We start from the raw sequence: 18,580 nt of genomic DNA on the forward strand, positions 1-18,580 counted from the left end.
GGGAGGGCAGAAGGGGCACTGCTAGGGGCAGCGGAGTGGGTCATCCTGACCCAAGAGCCCTTGGGAAGAACTTCCCTCCCCTACCCTGCTTCTGCATTCCAACAACTGACTCTGTGGTTTGGTTCATGCCGGCAGGTGACAGCTGGGGTCCAAGAGACCCTGGGGATATAGGACTCCATCCAATTCTGTGTGGCTGAGCCCATGGACCTGACCGAGGTGCCTCTCTTCATGCCCCCGTGAGTTCCTCTCCGCTGTTGCAGACTCTGCAGACACGTCACAATCTGGACGGACAGCTCACCTAACCAACGGCCCCGCCCCAGTGACTCCAACCCAGAGAACCCAATCCAGTCTTCTGCTACTCCTTCCCAGAAACCTGAAACCTGCTTCTCCCAGGCTCCCAAGCCACTTGGCTGTCAGGTGCCACAATAGCTTCCTCACCTATTCTCTGCACTCTGATCTTTCATTCTCTGAGCAAGACCCATGCTGCCTGGGGATGAACACCTGCATGTCTAAAGACCACATTTACATTTTGTAACAGACTCTGGTCGCCGAGTCCAGGGTGTCCAGTCCACTGGATAGGAGAGAGCCTTGACCTGTGCCACTCCCCTCCAAGATGTGTGGGACGGGGTGGGTCTTAGGCAAGCTGTAGCATGTGTCTTCCATGATGCTTATGCCCAGGAGGGGACAGTGAGCATTCTTTTGTCCAGTTATACCTCTGTGATTGCTTAGCTTTGTCCTTCATTTGGCTTGCTGGGCATTCAAAGTGTCCATCGTCGGTGCCTTTGGTGTGTTTAGGGACCTTTGGGGATAGGACTGTGTTGGAGAGACCTCCTTATGTGCAAAATGAGGGGTGATAGTCGTAGCCCTTGCCTTACAGGACGGCTGTCAAGGTTGCATGGCACATGGGACTCCTGTGCTGGAGCCGGCTGTGGTATGGGATTCCTAGCAGAGACCTCCAGCCCCTCTATGTTCCCTTCCCATGGAGGATGTCACTGTTCCAGGTCTGGGCACTGAATCAGAGGACAACGACAGGAGGGTCAGATCTCTGCCTGTAGATTGAGCCAAAGGCTTGGGGGAAAAAGTTCTCTAGCTTCTTTCAGGGGCGGGGAGGATGAGAATGGACAAGCGACACGTACCAGGAGCCAAAAGCCCTCCAGAAAATGGCAAGAACTCAGAACCAGGGCAGCACAGCGCCCACGCAGGGCCCCAGCGGAATCCTGCACCTTCATCATCACAGATCCCACAGCACAGCTGCCTTCCTGGAAGAACCCCCAGTCCCCTGCCCACACCCCTCTTGGCCCCAAGACTCATCCTCCTTCCTAAACTAGTTCCATCTGGCCCACAGTGGGGATTTGCTTGGGCTTGCCTCTCCTTGCTTGGGCATGGTTTCTACTCAGTTTACTCCTTATTGTACCTGTTCCCATGTGCCGGCCATAAGCAGGCAGAAGACTCCCCGGAAGGATTCCAAGGTGCAGAGCAGACCTCCTTCAGAGCTCTCCCTACACAGTCCACACCGTGAAGCAGAGTGAAAGACACCCATGCCAGAGACACAGGCAAGAATGCTGTAAGGACTTCAGGAAACTGACTCAGACCATCTTGGAAGGCTTCCTGGAGGAGAGGGACAAAGAACATGAACAAGCCTTAAACAACATTCCAGCAAAGAAAAGCAGAAAGCACAGTCTCATTTGCCCAAGGTGATCTCCTAGAATAAGCCTAAACAGGTGCCAGAAGCTGGGTGTCCCAGTCCCAATCCCAATGCAGAAAATCTCGAAGAGCGTGTTTGTGTCACTTCCTACTCTGAACACACCTGCCTCTTCGTGGAGTGACAGCGTTAGATGAGATGAATTTTGAAAGCAGTCCCTGATGACCTTGAGTCTGGAGACTCTTTTTGTTTCTTTGTTTTTAATCACCACAGGCAGGAAGCAACACTAGGCCCCCCTCCTCCCCAAGTGCACAGACTGAATATTCAGAGAAATGTATTGCGGGGAGGCAGACAGTCCTGGAGGCTTCAGGTCCTGAAGGACTGACTGTAGCTGGAGCAGGCCAGCTTTCACTGGATGCCTGTTACAGCCACAGCTGCCTGCCTGGCAGCCAGCACTGTATCTGGCACAGTAAATGTTTATTGAATCAAGTGGCGAATGAATGAGGTGGCAGAGCGTGACCAGCTTCTGGCAAAAACTGAAGCCCGTGTTGGCGGCAGGTGCTCTGAAGGCTTGGGACTCCTGCTCCTTGGTGCCCTGTGCTGGCTCCTAGTAAGGTGACTGGGAAGGAAAAAGGCTCTGTCTTCAGAAGGTGGCCATCCTGGACCCACTGGGCTCTGCTGCAGTGACCAGAAAGTGGGTCACACAGCAGCTGTACAGCACACAAGCCCCTGAGTAAGTCTGGATTCCCAGCCAGCTGACATATATTGAATGCCCACTGTGTACCCCTTGGTGTCAGAAAACTCCTTCCAGGGGGGAAGAGGCTCTGCCACTGGACACTTCCCCCACCCTCAAACGCACACAGGTCTGACCCGCAGAATAACGAGCTCGGGCCAGTCGCTGCCGCCTTCACAGAACTTTCGTTTTCCGCATTTGTAAAATGAAAATAATAGATCCACGAGGTCGAGCTCAGGAAACGACCTGGGCACGCGGGAGAAGACAGCGCTTCCGAAGTGCTCCCCTGGGTACGCCGGCTCGGTCCCCGTGCCCCCAGGGCGCTCACACGGGCTTGGTCATGCCCCCCACGAGTACGCAGCTGCGCCGAGCAGCCAGAGGAGCCTGCGGCGCCGCACCGCCCGAGCCGGCGCCGGGCCCCGCGGGAGAACCACCCCGGCCTCGGCTTCCCTCCTCTCTGTATGAATGAACTCGGGCTGCTCGGAGTTTATTTTTTTATGAATGGGAGCTGCAGCCGTGAATGAAGCCGCGGGACAGCCCCTATACGCTGATTGGTCCTTGGGGCTGGGAAACACCGCCTCGCGGATCGGCCGGGCGAGTCTCCGGATTGGCGGGCGTGCCCGGCCCAGGGGTTTCATTCACAAAAGTCAATGAAACAAAGGGAACGGGTGGGGGGAGCGCGAACCCCGGACGAGGCGAAGGAAATGCGCCAATCAGCTGCTCCCCCGGGCTCACAACTGTGTGCGGCGCCCGGAAAACTAGCGGGTGCACGGGGGGCTCTGGGCCGGAGCCGCTTCGCTCCGGCCTAGCCAGGTGGCCTCTCGGCGCGGCCTGGGGACATGCTGCGGACCCCCCCGCGGCTCCAGCACCGACGGCCCGGCCTCAGGTGAGGCTGCAGGAGGGGGAGGGTGGGAAAGTGCGTGCCATCTCCCCTCCCCTTGCCTCTCCTCCGACACGTCCCACGCTCCTTCCTCGCGCCAGCCGCCTCCGCAGATTCCAGGGCGTGAGTGGGGAGGGAGGCTCTGGGATTCGGGGCCGGAGGGGGCGCAGGAGTTTTGCGCGTGCGAACGGTGCGCCTGGGCGCGCGAGGGCACAACGCACTCACACCCACACTCTCAACATCTTATGTAACCGAGCCCGGGCAGAGTAGGGCTACCGAAAGCTGAGGCGGCGAGCCCGGCTCGCGGGAGCAGGTGGGACCTGCCTTTGGCGGGAGGGGAGTGTCCGCGACGTCCGGCCGCGCAGGCGGAAACCTCCCCCAGTGATTCGGAGAAGTTTCGCCGTCTGACCGGAGCCTCGGGACTTCAACCCCCCCCCGCCCCACCTCCACCACCCCTCCCGGGACCGAGTGCGAGCGCAGTCCCATCTCTTCCCCACCCCCCGCAAGGTCTCTGCCCCCGCGCGGGGCCCCGGCCGCGCGGCCGGAGGGAGCGGCCGGATGGAGCGGAGGATGAAAGGCGGATACTTGGACCAGCAAGTGCCCTACACCTTCTGCAGCGTGAGCGCCCTGCCGGCCTCCACGCCCGCCCTCGCCCCGCAGCCCGCCCCTACTCACCCCTACTCGCCCCGTCTCCCCCTACCCACGCCCCCCCGCGCTCCCAGCCCGCCGCCCGAGTCGTCCCGGAACCCTGACCCCGCTCCCCAGGCTAGGCGCCTCAGGGTGACTCCGGGCCATTCTCTACCCCCCTCCACACCCTCCCCCGCCCCATCGCGCAGAAGTCGCCCGGAAATGGGAGCTTGCGAGAAGCAGCGCTGATGGTCCCGCAGGGAAAGCTCATGGACGCGGGCTCGCTGCCGCCCCCCGACTCTGAAGGTAAAGAGCCCCAGAGACCTACAGAGACTCCTCCCCGCCGCACGCACGCACGCCCCCAGGGCAGGTCCTGGACACCCTCATTCCCCAACTCGTTTCCCAAAAAGACTCGCCCTCTAGGGCACGAACCCAGGCCATTCCTCTCCAGCCCCTGCTGCCGAATGGGGAGGTCACTGCTGCTGGCAGGGGGTGCTCCCTTCTCGACATTACCCCCACCTCACCTCCGGTTCCATCATTCACCCCTCAGATCTCTTCCAGGACCTAAGTCACTTCCAGGAGACGTGGCTCGCCGAAGGTGAGTGATTCTGGGACCGTTTCCATGACCCGGCAGGGATGACTCCCAGCCCCTGGGTTTCCCACCAAGCGCCATTCCCCGGCCTCCTGCTCCACCGCAAGGCGTTCCTCAGGGTCCCTTCTCCAGGTCCCCAGCACTGCTGCAGTGTCCTGAGCGCCCAGGGTGGACACTTAAATTAGTATTTATTTTCTCTGCCTTGAACTAGGCTTGTGTAAGAGGCCTGGGGATGAATCAGACCATTGTGTGGGGTATTTGCTTATTTGAATGGAACTTGGCCCCAGGCCCGTTTTCCTGGTTGAAATTTTCATTTGCAAGGTTTGTTTGGCAGGAGCCACCAGGCCAAGCCTTGTTTGGGGGTGTTGGATGGGGGTTGGACAGTGAGGGATCCAGGGTTGAGAAGCAGCTACTTCACTTTGGGAGTAACCCCGGAGTAACCCGAACTCCTTCTTACCCCCTGGGCTGGTCTGCTTCCTAACCCCCCAGGACAACTTCCAGTGCTGGCCAAAAGAACAACAAAAAAAAGTTTCAAGCCATTCTTTGTCCCGTGTGCATGGCCCCTGGGACTCCCTCACCAAATAGCCCTGATTGTAATTCTGGTGGCAGCTGTGCCTCTCTGGCAGTCCCTCTGTCCCTGGCAATGTCCCCCTTCCTGCCCGCTGGCTGGGGTGGGGTCCGTGGCTAGCAGATTGGATTCTTGGATTCGTGGCAGTGGAGCCTGAAGGTATCACTGATGGGACTTCTAGAAGGGAAGGCAGGAGATGTAGACTGGTGTTTTAGGTGGTCTCTGTCAGGGAAGGGTTAACCCTCCCATCATAGGTCGCCTTTATTTTAACAATTTATAGATCCCAAAGCCCGATACCCAAACCCCCCTGTTGAGGGATTTTCTGTGCCTTACGATCTTCCCCCATCCTTCTCCCCCTTCTTTGGTAATTATTTTGAGCTCAACCGTAACTCCTCCAAAACCCTCCGTGGAAGTTTGGGGTGGAAGGAAAGGACCCGACTCCATGGATCCTTGGTATGGTCCTGCGTCTGCCTTGGCTGCTGTGGCTGCTCCACCACAGAGATGGTCACCGTGACGGAAGAGCCTAGTGTTGCGTTGCGCTGTGGCAGCCATGGCTGACGGCCCCATGGGTGCTGCAGGGCTCCGGAGTTCTTGGGGGTCTTGTACTCAATCCCCGAGTGCCCGCTGGACTTTGTGTGGCCTTCCTTTCTTCCTGGGGTTGCAGAGCTGGGCTGGGCAGGAGGTAGCAGAGATGTGGGGTTCCACGGACTCTCAAAGTCTTCTTTTCTCAACGCCAGGCGAGCCTTTCTGCCTGGCTCGCTGGGCTCCCTTCTTTTTCTCTGTCAGCCAAGGGTCTCCACAGTGGGCAGCTCACAAGGCTGCGAGCAAGAAGGGGAGGGGGTTCAGAGGGTGGCATTTTGGCAGCAAGCTGGTCCATTTGTGCTTGGTTTGGGTGTGGAAGGGGGAGGAGAATGTTCTCATCTCTCAACCTGGAAAGCCCCACCCCTTGACAGCCTAGAGATGGTACGTGCTTCTGACTGCGTATGTCAGTATGTGTGTGTGTGTGTGTGTGTGTGTGTGTGTGTGACATGCTGCTGCCCTGGGAGTCACTGTACATTTAAATCCAGTGGGTGGGGAGGTGGAGGTGGGGATTGGGGTGGGGGTGAGGGGCTGGGATCTCCTCGGTTCCTTTTCCTCCCTTCGGTGGGAGCAGCTCGGGTTCCCAGCTGGCAATGGATGGCCAGGCCTGAGCGGGGGATGCTGAGGTCATTGGCTGCTTCCCACCTTCTCTGCGGAGACAGATGCAGCTGCCGGGGTCCAGTCCCCCTGCACCAGCCCAGCACCACCCCAGCCTCCTGCCCTGTCTCTTTCCATCAGGTTAGTGACCCTTGCAGTTCCAGTGGGTGGGTGGGTGGGGGTGTCTTTGGGGAGGGCTGAGATGGGGATTAGCTCCTTTGGAAACTTGCCAGTGGTGGGACACTTCAGGAGGAAGGGGGGCCAGAGCCCAACCCCCCCTCAGCTTGGTTTCTTCCTGAAGCCCCGATTTGGGGAGAAGCGGCAGATCGCGTGGCATGGGTGGGGCTGCGAAGGGCTCAGAGATGATGCGCAGGTGGGACAGGGCAGGTGCAGGGAGATGAGGCCGGGGCTGCAGGATCACTCACATGTCAGGGCGGCAGGGGTGAGTGTGCACAGGGCTCTGGAGCGACAGCTCAGACAGATATGTTAGGATTGGGTTTCTTTTTTTAGGCAGAGGGTAGAAGAATGTGCCTGTTTTGGGGGAGCCCTGCATCTGCCGAGATGCTGGGGAAAGGATCAGGCTGAACTCATGTGTGTCTGGTTCGGGTGAACAACGTACCAGTTGCAGTCAAGGGTTCCTTTTGCGGCTTGTGAGTCACCTTTGGGAAGCGTTGGGGGCTGATGACTTTGTGGTCTGCTTGGTAGTGAGGGCCACTGACTTTGGGCCACTCGTGTCTGTGTAGCAGGTTGAGAGATTTGCAGAAGCCCTGTGGACACGTTGCAGTGGTCCTTGGTCACCATCAGTGGGGGTGCAGCAGACATGGAGGTGTAAGGAGTTTTCTGAAAGGAGAGTGTTCAGTAGTTGACATCTTGTTCTCCAAGGACAAGTCTGTGCTCACAAAGTCGCTGCTCCCCAGCTGTCTGCCAGTGGCTGCAGTGCCCTTGGCCTTGGGTCCATCTCCCCAGTCCCCATTATGCCAAAACCTGCAGGTCTGGAAAGAGAGCCCATGTGTGAAGGTTGTGTGTGGAGGATGCATCTCATACTGTGTTGCTGGGAGTACAGTGGAAGGAATGGGGGTATGTGTGCTCCCACTGCTGTCTTGGGGTGTCTGCACCAAAGGGAGGGATGGGGTCAATCCACTACCCAGTCTTTGCTAGCTTCCATCCATCTTTCTAGCTTCCCCACCCCTTCGAGAAGGTTCCTGAAAGAGTATGTCCCCTGCATAGACAGACAACTGGTTCCTTCCAGCGCAGTGGCTGTCAGGGTGGGGGTAGGGTTCAGTCTCATGGTGACACAATGGAGCAGAGGCAGCTCTGGCTAGGGCCTCCGCCCCCTCCCCTGGGAGAGCATGATGGGGCATGGGTGGTACCACTGCTCTTTGGAGCTCTCAAAGGTTCTGGAACCCTGCTTAGCAGAACTGTTATTTTTTTTTTTCCCTCTTACTGGCCCCCACTCCCTGTTAGAAGCAGGGTCTCTAACTTAATCTACCCTCTGGGTTTTCCGCTGACTTGGCACTTCCTCCCCCCCCTTTCATTCAGGGGCAGATCCCACTCCGCTTTAGTGTCACGATGGCTCTGGGACAGATACCTGGCACATGAGCTGGGCAATCCGGACTTAGCCAATCAACAAATTGAGTACTGCACAATTGAGACCAAACATGGACATCGAAGCCTCTCTTAAGGAACGCAGGGCTCTGTGTTCCTCTTCCTATTTCTGGCCTTGGCCTTGACCCCTGGGCCCCAGTGCCTGTCCTGGCTCAGGCCAAGGCCCGTGTTGTGGGGAGGAGCTGAGCAGGGACTGGGCTTTGTTTCAGGATATTGGGAAAAGGTGTACCACCTCTTTTGGGTGTGATGTGAATGGCAGTGGGGCAGGGGGTGCTCCCCTGCAACTCTCATGATGGTGCTGGTGGGAGGGGAGGGATGGGGTTCTGGTCGAACCTGGAAGGTTGAGGTAGGAAGAAAGGAAAGCCTAGACCCCTTGGGTCCGCTGCTGTTCAGGCCAATGACGCCAGCAGGAACTGCCCCCAAACCATCATCTCAGTGCAAACCAGCAGCTAACGAGGCCCCAGGAGGGGCTCAGGATGCGTCAGTCACCCCCCAAGTTCTGTACCACCCACTGCCCTTGGGACCCTCCTTGCCCAGGTGGCAGGAGGGATATGCTGCTTGCCTTGCTCTCCTCACCCCCTTCCAAGAGGTTGGAGGCTCCAGGCAGGCAGAGATGAGCTTGCGCTTGCATCCCTGGGCAGCTGCTTCCTCACTTTATCCAGCACTTCCCCAGAGTGCCTGTTCTTAAAATGCAGAAAGCTGAGAATCAGCATGGGGGAGTTTTACATGAAGACAGCGTGAGCATGGCTGCCCACAAGCCTTGTTCGGACTCCTGAAAAGCTGTGTACCACTTTGTGTGTGTTTTCGATTTTTTGTTTGGGCCAAGTCATGTCCCATGCCATGGGCCTAAAGGATCACTTCAGGAATGGATCGTGTTGCTTTGTCATCCATTCTAGCTGCAGGTGGCTCCTGATTCTTAACTTCCCTCACCCCCTGTGTTTCTGGGAAATCAGCTAGCTTAGAAGCACTTAGCATCTCTGCCTGGTCCAGCAGCCCCTCATGGTCTAGGGCATCCCTGCAGGGTGAGCTTTCCAGAGGGGACCACCCCTGACGTGGCCTGCTTGGCCAGCCAGAGGACAAGGAATCACTGTGTGCTCGCTCATGTAAACAAATGATGCAGTGAGCATCCACTTGGAGTCAGACACTGTGCTGAATGCTGGGGAATCAGGTGCATCGACAGGTCAGCTGCTTGCCTGCACGCAGCCTCATTCTGGTAGAGGAGATCTTACTCTACTCCCATAGAGTAACACCTCGACAAAAGCAGCTAAGTTCAGGTAGCCATAGGTGTTAGGAGAGAAACGAAACAGATGCCATCAACACTGTGGAGGCCTGGAGGGACCTCTGCTGGTGTGGTCAGAGAAGACCTCCTCTGCAAATGCGTAGGTTTCGTGCTTCAAATGAGAAGGGAGTGGATTTCAGGTGTAGAAAGGTCAGTAACAGCTGTGACTCCAATGGGGCCGTGGGAGGGGAGAGTGGGAGTCAAACTGTGCTAAAACCCCAATGAGAAGCCACACAGCCTTCACCATGAGGGACTTGGAAGACGTGGATGTGTCAGGCCAGAGGCTGTGAGCTGTTCCTGAGCTAGAGTGTCAGTTCTGAGAGCAGCCCCCAGGGGCCACTCCTTTATCTCAGAAATACCCTCTTTTTGAAATCTCTGGAAGTTCTTCGTGCTGTGAGCTAGCTTATTTTTTCCTTGGGAGGAGGGTAAGAGCAGACAGTGAGTCGGGTTCAGGGAGGTATTCGGCTGTACGCTCACCCAAGAAGCCTACCCAGGGGGACGTGTGGATAAGAAATAGAAATCCGAGTCCAGGGACGCAGCTTGGAGGCCACGACAAAGCTGCTACTTCCCTGGGGGCTGCTCCTCTCCTAGGTGCACCTCAAAGGGGCTCGACAGTATCGTCGGCCTCTTCTCATCCCTTCTTTCCTCCATCCCATTGCCTTTCCTTGGTGCTGGAAGTCATGGGACCCCCCAAAGTCACATGGGATGGTGTTACAAAAAGGCACATGCCTGCCTGCCTTCCCACCCCATAGGTCACAGTTTTCCCAGGTGATTGCAACTCTAGAGGACCCACTTGTTGCTCATCCCAGCTGTGACTGGGCCAGTGCTTTGTTAGCAGTGCAGGGTGGGGCTGTCTTCAGAAAAAAGGGAAATAAAGACAGAGGGCCTGGGGAAAGGCGCTGGCATCTGCTCAGGCAGGTTCTGAGGAGGTTTGGCCTTCCCTCGCTTGGGGTCCTCCGGAGCCCAGAGACAGAGGTTGTTGGTTCTGGGTGGGGCTGCATCCATGACGCCAGCCCCCACTCAACCTAGGTCTCTCTCTGCAGCTCAGGTACCAGACAGTGATGAGCAGTTTGTTCCTGATTTCCATTCAGAAAACTGTGAGTAAAGGGAAAGGGACCAGGAGTGGAGGGAGGGAGGAGTTTGCCAGGGGGCTGGGTACGTGCAGTAGCAGAGAATCAGTCCCAAAGATCAATGCTCTCGGGGCCAGAGAGCAAACCAGGACTCCCCATGCTTGGGTTTGCATGCAAAAGCCAAGGCAGTATCTGAGAGATGAAGACCTGTGTGACCTTGGAGCAGACACTGCCTCTCTCTGATCCTCCCTTTCAGTGGCTCTGAAGTGAGAGCCTTGGGCCAGTTCCAATGTTCTAAGTGACTGGAGGACCTGGCCACGGTGTCAGAGATGTTTGACCGTGTGTGTGGACCTTTTCGGTGGTCACAGCAGAGGGTGATGTGCTCTCAGCATCTGGTAGGTAGATGCAGCTGGCCTACTGCGAGGAGCATCCTGCTGTGCTTCAGGCGCGGCTCTGAGTGTCCTAGCGCCACTGGCAAGAAAACCCAGCTCTTGAATGTCAGATCCTTTGCTATCCACTGCGAAGTTTCCATGAAAGGACACTGGATACAAAGTAGTGCAGCTAGCAGGTAACAGAACAGTCTGGCTGGTTGCAGGACATCTGACTGGGCGAGACTGACACAGCCTTGCTCCCACCAGCTCCAGGCCTCATCTGCTGCTCAGCCTATTGGCTGGGCTCACAGAACACAGCAGGGGCCCTGGGGAAGGCCAGGGTTCTTTATGCATAATTAGGAGCATGTGTATAGTGTTATTCAGCTGACATTCAAGTGGGCCAGTCTCCAACCTTAACCAGGAAAAGGAGCATTCTTTATAGCCTCAAGTAAGAAAACATGTCCCTCCCTTGGAATTTTCCAGAACCCTTAGGCAAACCAGAGGCTCCAGACTGGGGGTGCTCATCTGGAAGAAGAGTTTCCTGGGGTGCTGGGGGATACCTTAAATGTTGAGCCTTGAGGGGTTTCCTTGGTTGACAGAGGACATTAGCCTGGTGGCGAGACCTCCTCATAACGTAGCTAGCTAAGGTTCCCTTCAGGTAGGTGCCTGACTGGGGATCTTAGAGAAGGAAGCTATGCTGGTTGGTCACCAGGCAGGTCTTGCAGAAGGTGCTAAAAACCCTGCTGCCTGATGTGTGTGACACCTGCTGGTTTGCTCTGCCCCATCCCTGCCTGCACAGTGGCTTTCCACAGCCCCACCACCAGGATCAAGAAGGAGCCCCAGAGTCCTCGCACAGACCCGGCCCTGTCCTGCAGCCGAAAGCTACCACTCCCCTACCACCATGGCGAGCAGTGCCTTTACTCCAGGTGAGCCCTGCAGCCCTAGGTGCCTGGGGAAGTGCAGGGGAGGGGAGCTGCGGTGGAGATGCAAGTTAGATTACCAAAAGGACTTCCTGGCTCTTGCAAGGGGGGCGGGGGCAGTACTGCAAAGGAGTCAGCATAGAAGAGGCAGCAGAGGCCCACTGTTCCACCCAAACCAGTTGTCCTGTGCAGGGAGAGATGCTGGCAAGGTCAGGCCCCCCAGTGTCAGCATGGAAGACAGGGGCACATAGAAGGCTCCAGGCCTGGCTCTACCACCACTGCCGCTCGCTTGCCAGCATCTCTGCCCTCCCTTCCCCTGGAGGTGAAGTGCTTAGCTTCCCTGCCCCCTCATTCCCATCTCCCCCTCAACTCCAGTGCCTATGACCCCCCTAGACAAATCGCCATCAAGTCCCCCGCCCCCGGTGCCCCTGGACAGCCGCCCCTGCAGTCCTTTCCCCGGGCGGAACAGCGGAGTTTCCTGAGATCCTCGAGCACCTCGCAGTCCCACCCTGGTCATGGGTACCTTGGGGAGCACAGGTAAGGAGGTGGGGATGGACCTTGCTGCTCCTGTGGCCCAGGGTCTCCTCTGTTTCTTCTTAGTCCCTGAGTTTCACAGACAGGTGACAGGGGAAGTGGGGAGGAAAGGGATGGAAATGCCCCCCTCCCCAGCCTACGGGATGGGTCTGGGAATTGACAGAGCAGAGGAGGGCTTCATTCAGGATTCTCTCCATTCCAGCACACCCAGCTCCGTCTTCCAGCAGCCCCTGGACATGTGCCACTCCTTCACATCTTCTCAGGGTGGGGGCCGGGAGGCCCTCCCAGCCCCCTACCAACACCAGCTGTCAGAGCCCTGCCCACCCTACCCCCAGCAGAACTTCAAACAGGAATACCACGACCCCCTGTATGAACAGGCGGGCCAACCAGCTGTGGGCCAGGGTGGGATTGGTGGGCACAGGTACCCAGGGGCTGGGGTAGTGATCAAACAAGAACAGACGGACTTCGCCTATGACTCAGGTAAGAGACTCCCTGGGGAGGGCAGGGAGTTTTTGCCGGCTTGCCAGGTGGGGATCTGTGATCATGTGCGCAGGGAGGCCCAGGAGGACTCTCCAGGAGTCCTTCACTTTCCCATCTGTTTCTCTCGTCCACATCCAAGCTTTCCCCATCTACTCACCTTCTTTTCTAGACTCTGAAGAACTGTCCTTTTTTCAGGCGGCAAATTTATGCTGAGAAGATAAGGGGTGTATAGGCTTTTGATAGGTGGCTTGTGAAGATAAAGGTTTTTGTTTTGTTTTGAACAGGCAGTTAGGGTTTTATTGTCCTGCTGAGAGCCAAGCACTGGGCCTTGAACACCAGTGTGTGGAGTTGGGTCACCTGCCCCCCAGCTCCTAAGGGGTTTGACTAAAGAGAAGCACCAACTGAGCAGAGACGCTTCAGACTAGTCCTGCCTGGCCCTTGAGAGCAGAGATGTGCTCTGCCTTGTTCATACATAGCTGTAGTTCAAAGCCCAGCGCTGCCAGGGAGGGCCGTTCTGAGTTTGGAAAGGCCCAGAAAACAAACCTTGCCTTCTGCTAGTGCCTCCTGGCTTCCATTGCATTATCTTGGAACCCCAACTCTGAGTTTATTTGCCAGTGTGCATTAGGAAAGTAACTAGAGATTAGGGCAGCCTCCGAGCTGGCTAGAGCTTTAGAATTGCTGTTTTGCTGGTGCCCACTGTCTTCTCCAGCCACAGTCCCCACCCTCCTGCCACACTGTCCCCCAAATGCAACCTGAAAGGGTGCTGTGCCCTCCAGCGAGGCGGGGATAAGCCAGAGCCAGGCCTGGCAGAAAAGGGCAGGGAGGAGGGAAATGCTCTTGCTACCGACCTTCAAAGGCTGTAGACCGGAGGAGATCCTGTTACATGCCCTTGAACTCCTGCCTCCTCCTCACTCCACCCCCCCAGTTTCCCTGAATGGGAGTCAGGAATTCCATTCACAAAATGGAGGCATGAATGAACCCATCCTCCCACCTCCTCCCGGAGGTGTCGGGTTTCACCATCTCATTCATAGGGGCGAGGGCAGGAAGGGGTTGGAACAGGCGGCTTCACACTCCGGAGGAGGAGTGGGGAGGCTTCAGTCCTAACGAATGGACTGAAATGAAGTGGAATGCACCCTGCCGTTAGGCTGGAAAGTTACGGCTTGGTGCCCACTGCCTCTTTCCCAGATACAGGCGAGAGCTAAGCGCACCACCCCCGTGTCTGTTTTGCTTTCTGTCTGACATGAGTGCACACACACGCGCAGACACAGGCACGGGGCCAGGAACCTGACCTGACCGGACGTTTGCCCCTTCCGATGGAGCCTTAGGCCTAGACACCAAACCCTCTCCCCGGAGGTTTAGTTCTCACGCCAACCCCTTTCTGAGGAGGCACAGGAAACAGCTGCTGCCTGGAATCCTGGACCTTGGGGAGAAACAGCTTGCCTGGCCCCAGCTGCTGCCTAACATGCCCTCCAGCCCAGCCCCAGAGCTAAGGGGCTCAAGTGTGTGTGTGTGTGTGTGTGTGTCTGCACCTCCCCCCCAAGGGTGACCTTCCCCTGGGATTTGCTGGTGGGCAGGCAACCGGACAAGAAAAGTCACCGGAAAGCTGACTGGCAGGAAGAATTCCTTGAATGTGTGGAGGACTTCCTCCTCCCTCCACCCGCCTGCTCTGGCACCTGTAACGGACACTTTTCCTCTCTGCAGATGTCTCTGGGTATGCCTCCATGTACCTGCACACAGAGGGCTTCTCTGGGCCTTCCCCAGGGGATGGAGCCATGGGTAAGAGAGTGTCCCTGTCCATCCTACTAAGCCCTCCAAGCTGGAGCAGGGAGACCTGCCTGGGGGCAGGTGGGGGGAGTGGCAGGAGGAATGTCTCCCTAGCCAGAAGTCCCTGTGGACTCGCTGAGGTGTCATCAGTGAACCTCATGGTTGGGACACCCCCTTACTTCTCCCTCCCATACTTCCTCTACAAGGCTATGGCTATGAGAAACCTCTGCGACTGTTCCCAGATGATGTCTGCGTTGTCCCTGAGAAGTTCGAAGGTCAGAGAAGTGGTTGAAGCTGGAAGGGGCAGAGATCCGTGTCCATTGTTGCTGGAAAGTGGGTGGGACACTTGGCACAGGGTCTGGGACAGCCTGTAGGGAGGCCCCTGTGCTTGGTGGCCACCCCCAGTCCTTCATGTCCCATTTTACATTCCCCAGGAGATATGAAGCAGGAAGGGGTGGTCGGAGCGTTCCGGGAGGGGCCGCCCTACCAGCGTCGGGGTGCTTTGCAGCTGTGGCAGTTTCTGGTGGCCCTGCTGGATGACCCAACCAATGCCCATTTCATTGCCTGGACAGGCCGGGGGATGGAGTTCAAGTTGATTGAGCCTGAGGAGGTGGGTCTCCAGATGTCCCCACCCCTTCTCACCAACAGCTTCGGGGCTTGGAGCTGAGAGACGCTGGGATGTGGTAGCACCTGGCTTCTTGCTTGGCCTGATCTCCATTCTCATCAAACCTGGGGTGTGGGCTGGTGCCCAGTGGCAGGCCTGGCCTGCCACTTTGCACTGAGGATGTCAGAACTTTTTGACCTGCCCCTCCTCCCATTTTTCCTTTGCTGAAGTAACATCTCAATCCCAAAACTCTTTGTGTTTTGTCTCCAGGTTGCCAGACTCTGGGGCATCCAGAAGAACCGGCCGGCCATGAACTACGACAAGCTGAGCCGCTCACTGCGATACTATTATGAGAAGGGCATCATGCAGAAGGTCTGGACTGAGGGTCCCCACCAAGTGAAGGGGGTGGTGACAGCAATTGTGGTGGTCGTGACAGCGTTTTCCAGCAACATGTAGACTAACAAAGGAACCAGAGCAGGCATGATGTGGACAATCTCAGGTTTTTCTTTTCCCCGAAAAACAGCAACTGAAAAGCCAAAAATCATGGCTTGATAACAAAAAGGGATTAAGAACTGGGAAGGGAGCCAGCAGAGAGGTGTGCCTCATGCTGCCTGCATCCCGGCCCCAGGTTGGGAGCAGGGACAGGCAGGCTGACCCAGCCCCTCTCTCCTCACAGGTGGCTGGTGAGCGATACGTATACAAGTTCGTGTGCGAGCCCGAGGCCCTCTTTTCTCTGGCCTTCCCAGACAATCAGCGTCCAGCTCTCAAGGCTGAGTTTGAACGGCCAGTCAGCGAGGAGGACACAGTCCCTTTGTCCCACTTGGACGAGAGCCCCGCCTACCTCCCAGAGCTGGCTGGCCCTGCCCAGCCCTTTGGCCCCAAGGGGGGCTTTTCTTACTAGCTGCCAGTGGCTTCTGCCCCGGCTGATGGGTGCTGCTCTGTGTACATATGGCTGAAGCCTGGTGTCAGGGAAAAACCCTTGCTCTGAAACCCCCCCGATGCCTCTGAGGCAGGTCCCCACTCCCCCATCAGTCACCCCAGCCCAGACCCAATAGCTGCCCACTGGAGTCTCTGGGAAGGAAGTGGGGAGAAACAGCGAGCCTGCAGGTGCACTCTCAGAAACTCCACTGGGGTGTCTACTTACGTTCCAAGGAGTTCCTCTTGGCCTCCTTCCAGGGCCTGCCTAGAGCCCCAATGTTTGGCTTCCTCTCCCCCACCAGGGAACGAAAAGCGGGGGGGAAAGAGTGTTTCCCAACTTTATCCTGGCAGGGGGACAAGTCAAGCTCTGCGGGTCTCCCGCCGGGGAGATGATGGACCCTGTACTGCACCCTGGCTGGGGCCCTGGGGGACCCTAGTTGTCAGTTCTTGGTGCTCTGTATGTTCCCAGAGGCAGGGGGATGGTGGAAGGATCCTTGGGTGGAGGGAAGGAGGAATAAGTTCCTGCTCCAGGGGGCCCTTTTCCTAGGCCCAAGCCTGGGATTTCAACCTCCACTCTCCTGACCATGCCTACCAGCCCTTAATAAAGGCCCCTGCTTCTCCTATGAGTTCACTGTTTCTCTTTGCAGCCCTGGACAGGGCTTTGGTGTTAGGAAGAGCTCTGGCGTTTGAAGCCTGACCTGGACAGTTTCCCACATGGATTTGTGCAAAGGAAAACCTGTCTGGTTTTCCTCTGGCAGACGGAGAAATCTCTACCTCCCACACTGGAGTACCCGGATTCAATTTCTTGCTAATGCAGACCCTGGCAGGCAGCAGGTGGAGGCTTGTGTAATCTGCCACCCATGTGGGAGACCTGGATTGAGTTCTGGCTCCCAGCTTTGGCCAGGCCTGGCCCCAGCCATTGTGGAATGAGCCAGTACATGGGTAATTTGTCTCTTGCCTCCCAAGCTTTTTTGAAAAAAAAAAAAAAAATCAATCTTCCCTTCCCCAGAATATTACTCTATGAAGGATCCAGAAACAATGGACCAGGGGTACTCTGCAGTCTGGACAGAGGCCCCTTGGCTACCCTCAGCATGGTGCCTACAGCCAGCCGCAGGCCCCTGGGGATGGGGCAAGGCAAGCCCTGAGTTGTAAGGCCTCCCTTGGCGCCATCTGAGGTCACAGCTGTTCCCAGGAGCAGGCTGCCCTACAGGGATCCCAATCGAGGGTCCTTCCCTGATTCCAATGGATACTTTTGGTGAGCTGAGTGTGTTTGGATAAAGGGCTAAAGGAGACACCCAGGGAGTGGGGAGATAAGGAGGGCGGCTAGAGCAGGCCTCGGACAGGGAAGAGAAGACTCGCTCTTCGTGGAAGGGGGACTAGGACAGCAGGTTGTCCTTGCCCAAATGAGTCCTATGAGTGGAAAGGCAAAGACAAACAGGTGCCACTCACACAGGCAATGTGACTGGCAAGGTGAAAGGAGGACATAGCAAGCTGAGGAGGTGAAAGCGGAAAATGGATGGTTCTAGAGCAAGTTAGCTTCCTGGGAGATAGGCTCTTAAATCAACCACACATGGTCTTGGCACAGTGGCTCAATTGGCTAATCCTCAGCCTAAAAGTGCCAGATTCCCATTTGAACATTGGTTTATGTCCTGGCTGCTCTACTGCCAATCCAGCTCTGTTTATGGTTTGGGAAGGCAGCAGGGGATGATGGCTCAAGGCCTCGGTCTCTGCCCATGAGGGAGACCCAGATAAAGCTGCTGGCTCCAGGTTCCAGATGGGCCTAGCTCTAGCCATTGCCACCATATGCAGAGTGAGCTAGCAGATGGAAGAGCTCTTCTTCTCTGTAAATCTTTAAAAACAACCAAAAAATCTGAACCACAGCTGTGCCAAGGCATCGAACATCTGAACAACTTGTGCCAGCAGCCTCTAACTAGCATCTCAAGACCACCACCACCTCACAGGGAGCCCTGTTGTCCACACCCACAAGTAAAAAGCAACATCCTTTTATTCTAGAAATACAAAATGTTAAACACATTGACTTGCAACTTGAAGGAAGAAAGTCAATATTAGCAAGTTTTTGAAAAGATATAAAATTTAATTCCACATTCAAGTCAAGGGATTGTGGCGGGAAGGAGATATAAACAGGTGAAGGGACAGGCTTTGGGGAGTTCCCCTTGTTCCGTCCTGGAGTGTGTGCTCCAAGCACTGGCTGCTCTGCATCCTCCCGTTTCCTGCTCGCATGTTCTCTGGCAGGCAGCAGCTGACAGCTCAAATACAAGTCCCTGCCAATCACATGGGAGATCTTCGATGGTTTGCTAGGCTTCTGGCCTGGCCTATCCCTGGCTTTGGTGCGTTTTTGGGGAGTGAAGCAGCAGATGCAAAACCTCTCTGTCTGCCTTTCAAATAAGATGAAAATAAATAACTAATTACAATATTAAAAATCAGGGGGAAACCCTGAGGACCAAAGCATGAACTTGAGAGAGGGGGGTTTAAAGAAGCAGCAGCACCCAGCGAAAGGCCGAGCCTGTGGCCCTGTGCCCTCTGCTCGTGCATGCACAAGCCGCTCCTCACAGCTCTGTTCAAGTCCTTGGCTGGTGGAGGGCAACACATCAGTGAGGCAGCTACAACAAGCAAGGCCTGGAAATTCCAGACTGAAGGACCAACAGCCAAAACCAGAGAGCCCGCCCGTGCCCCCAGGGCCAGTGTACACACACAAGCCAAGGCAGGCTCGTGTGGGGCCACGCTCCTGCTGTGTTAGGGCCAACCTACTTTGATGGCAGAGGAGATTCCAGGTTCTGCACGAGACCTGGCTATCAC

The 18,580-nt window shown here is 56.5% G+C and overlaps 1 protein-coding gene across 4 annotated transcripts; it reads left to right on the forward strand.

Annotated features, from left to right (window-relative positions):
• The first annotated feature begins 2,661 nt into the window (after window positions 1–2,661).
• On the forward strand, window positions 2,662–15,766 carry ETV4 (ETS variant transcription factor 4). 4 transcript variants are annotated; one of them, XM_058675368.1, is made up of 13 exons: window positions 2,662–3,261; window positions 3,763–3,873; window positions 4,092–4,188; window positions 4,433–4,480; window positions 10,146–10,199; window positions 11,343–11,469; window positions 11,839–12,000; window positions 12,200–12,477; window positions 14,179–14,253; window positions 14,448–14,516; window positions 14,676–14,851; window positions 15,116–15,217; window positions 15,522–15,766. In XM_058675368.1, the coding sequence occupies exons 1-13, from the start codon at window positions 2,896–2,898 to the stop codon at window positions 15,744–15,746; spliced, it is 1,890 nt and encodes a 629-aa protein (XP_058531351.1). In that variant the 5' UTR covers window positions 2,662–2,895; the 3' UTR covers window positions 15,747–15,766. The 4 variants fall into 4 exon arrangements, 3 of the variants coding, with proteins under 3 accessions (XP_058531351.1, XP_058531352.1, XP_058531353.1); XM_058675369.1 differs by having other exon boundaries at window positions 11,857–12,000; XM_058675370.1 differs by lacking the exon at window positions 2,662–3,261 and adding an exon at window positions 3,309–3,378.
• The last annotated feature ends 2,814 nt before the right edge of the window (window positions 15,767–18,580 follow it).

Source organism: Ochotona princeps, chromosome 17, assembly GCF_030435755.1.
Source record: "Ochotona princeps isolate mOchPri1 chromosome 17, mOchPri1.hap1, whole genome shotgun sequence".
NCBI classification, from domain to species: domain Eukaryota; kingdom Metazoa; phylum Chordata; class Mammalia; order Lagomorpha; family Ochotonidae; genus Ochotona; species Ochotona princeps.

Coding starts and splice junctions, on each gene's coding strand:
- ETV4 (XM_058675368.1), top strand. CDS start 2,896: ATGAAGCCGCGGGACAGCCCCTATACGCTGATTGGTCCTTGGGGCTGG. Junction 12,001..12,199: donor GGGTACCTTGGGGAGCACAG/GTAAGGAGGTGG, acceptor TCTCCATTCCAG/CACACCCAGCTCCGTCTTCC. Junction 14,852..15,115: donor AGTTGATTGAGCCTGAGGAG/GTGGGTCTCCAG, acceptor TTTTGTCTCCAG/GTTGCCAGACTCTGGGGCAT.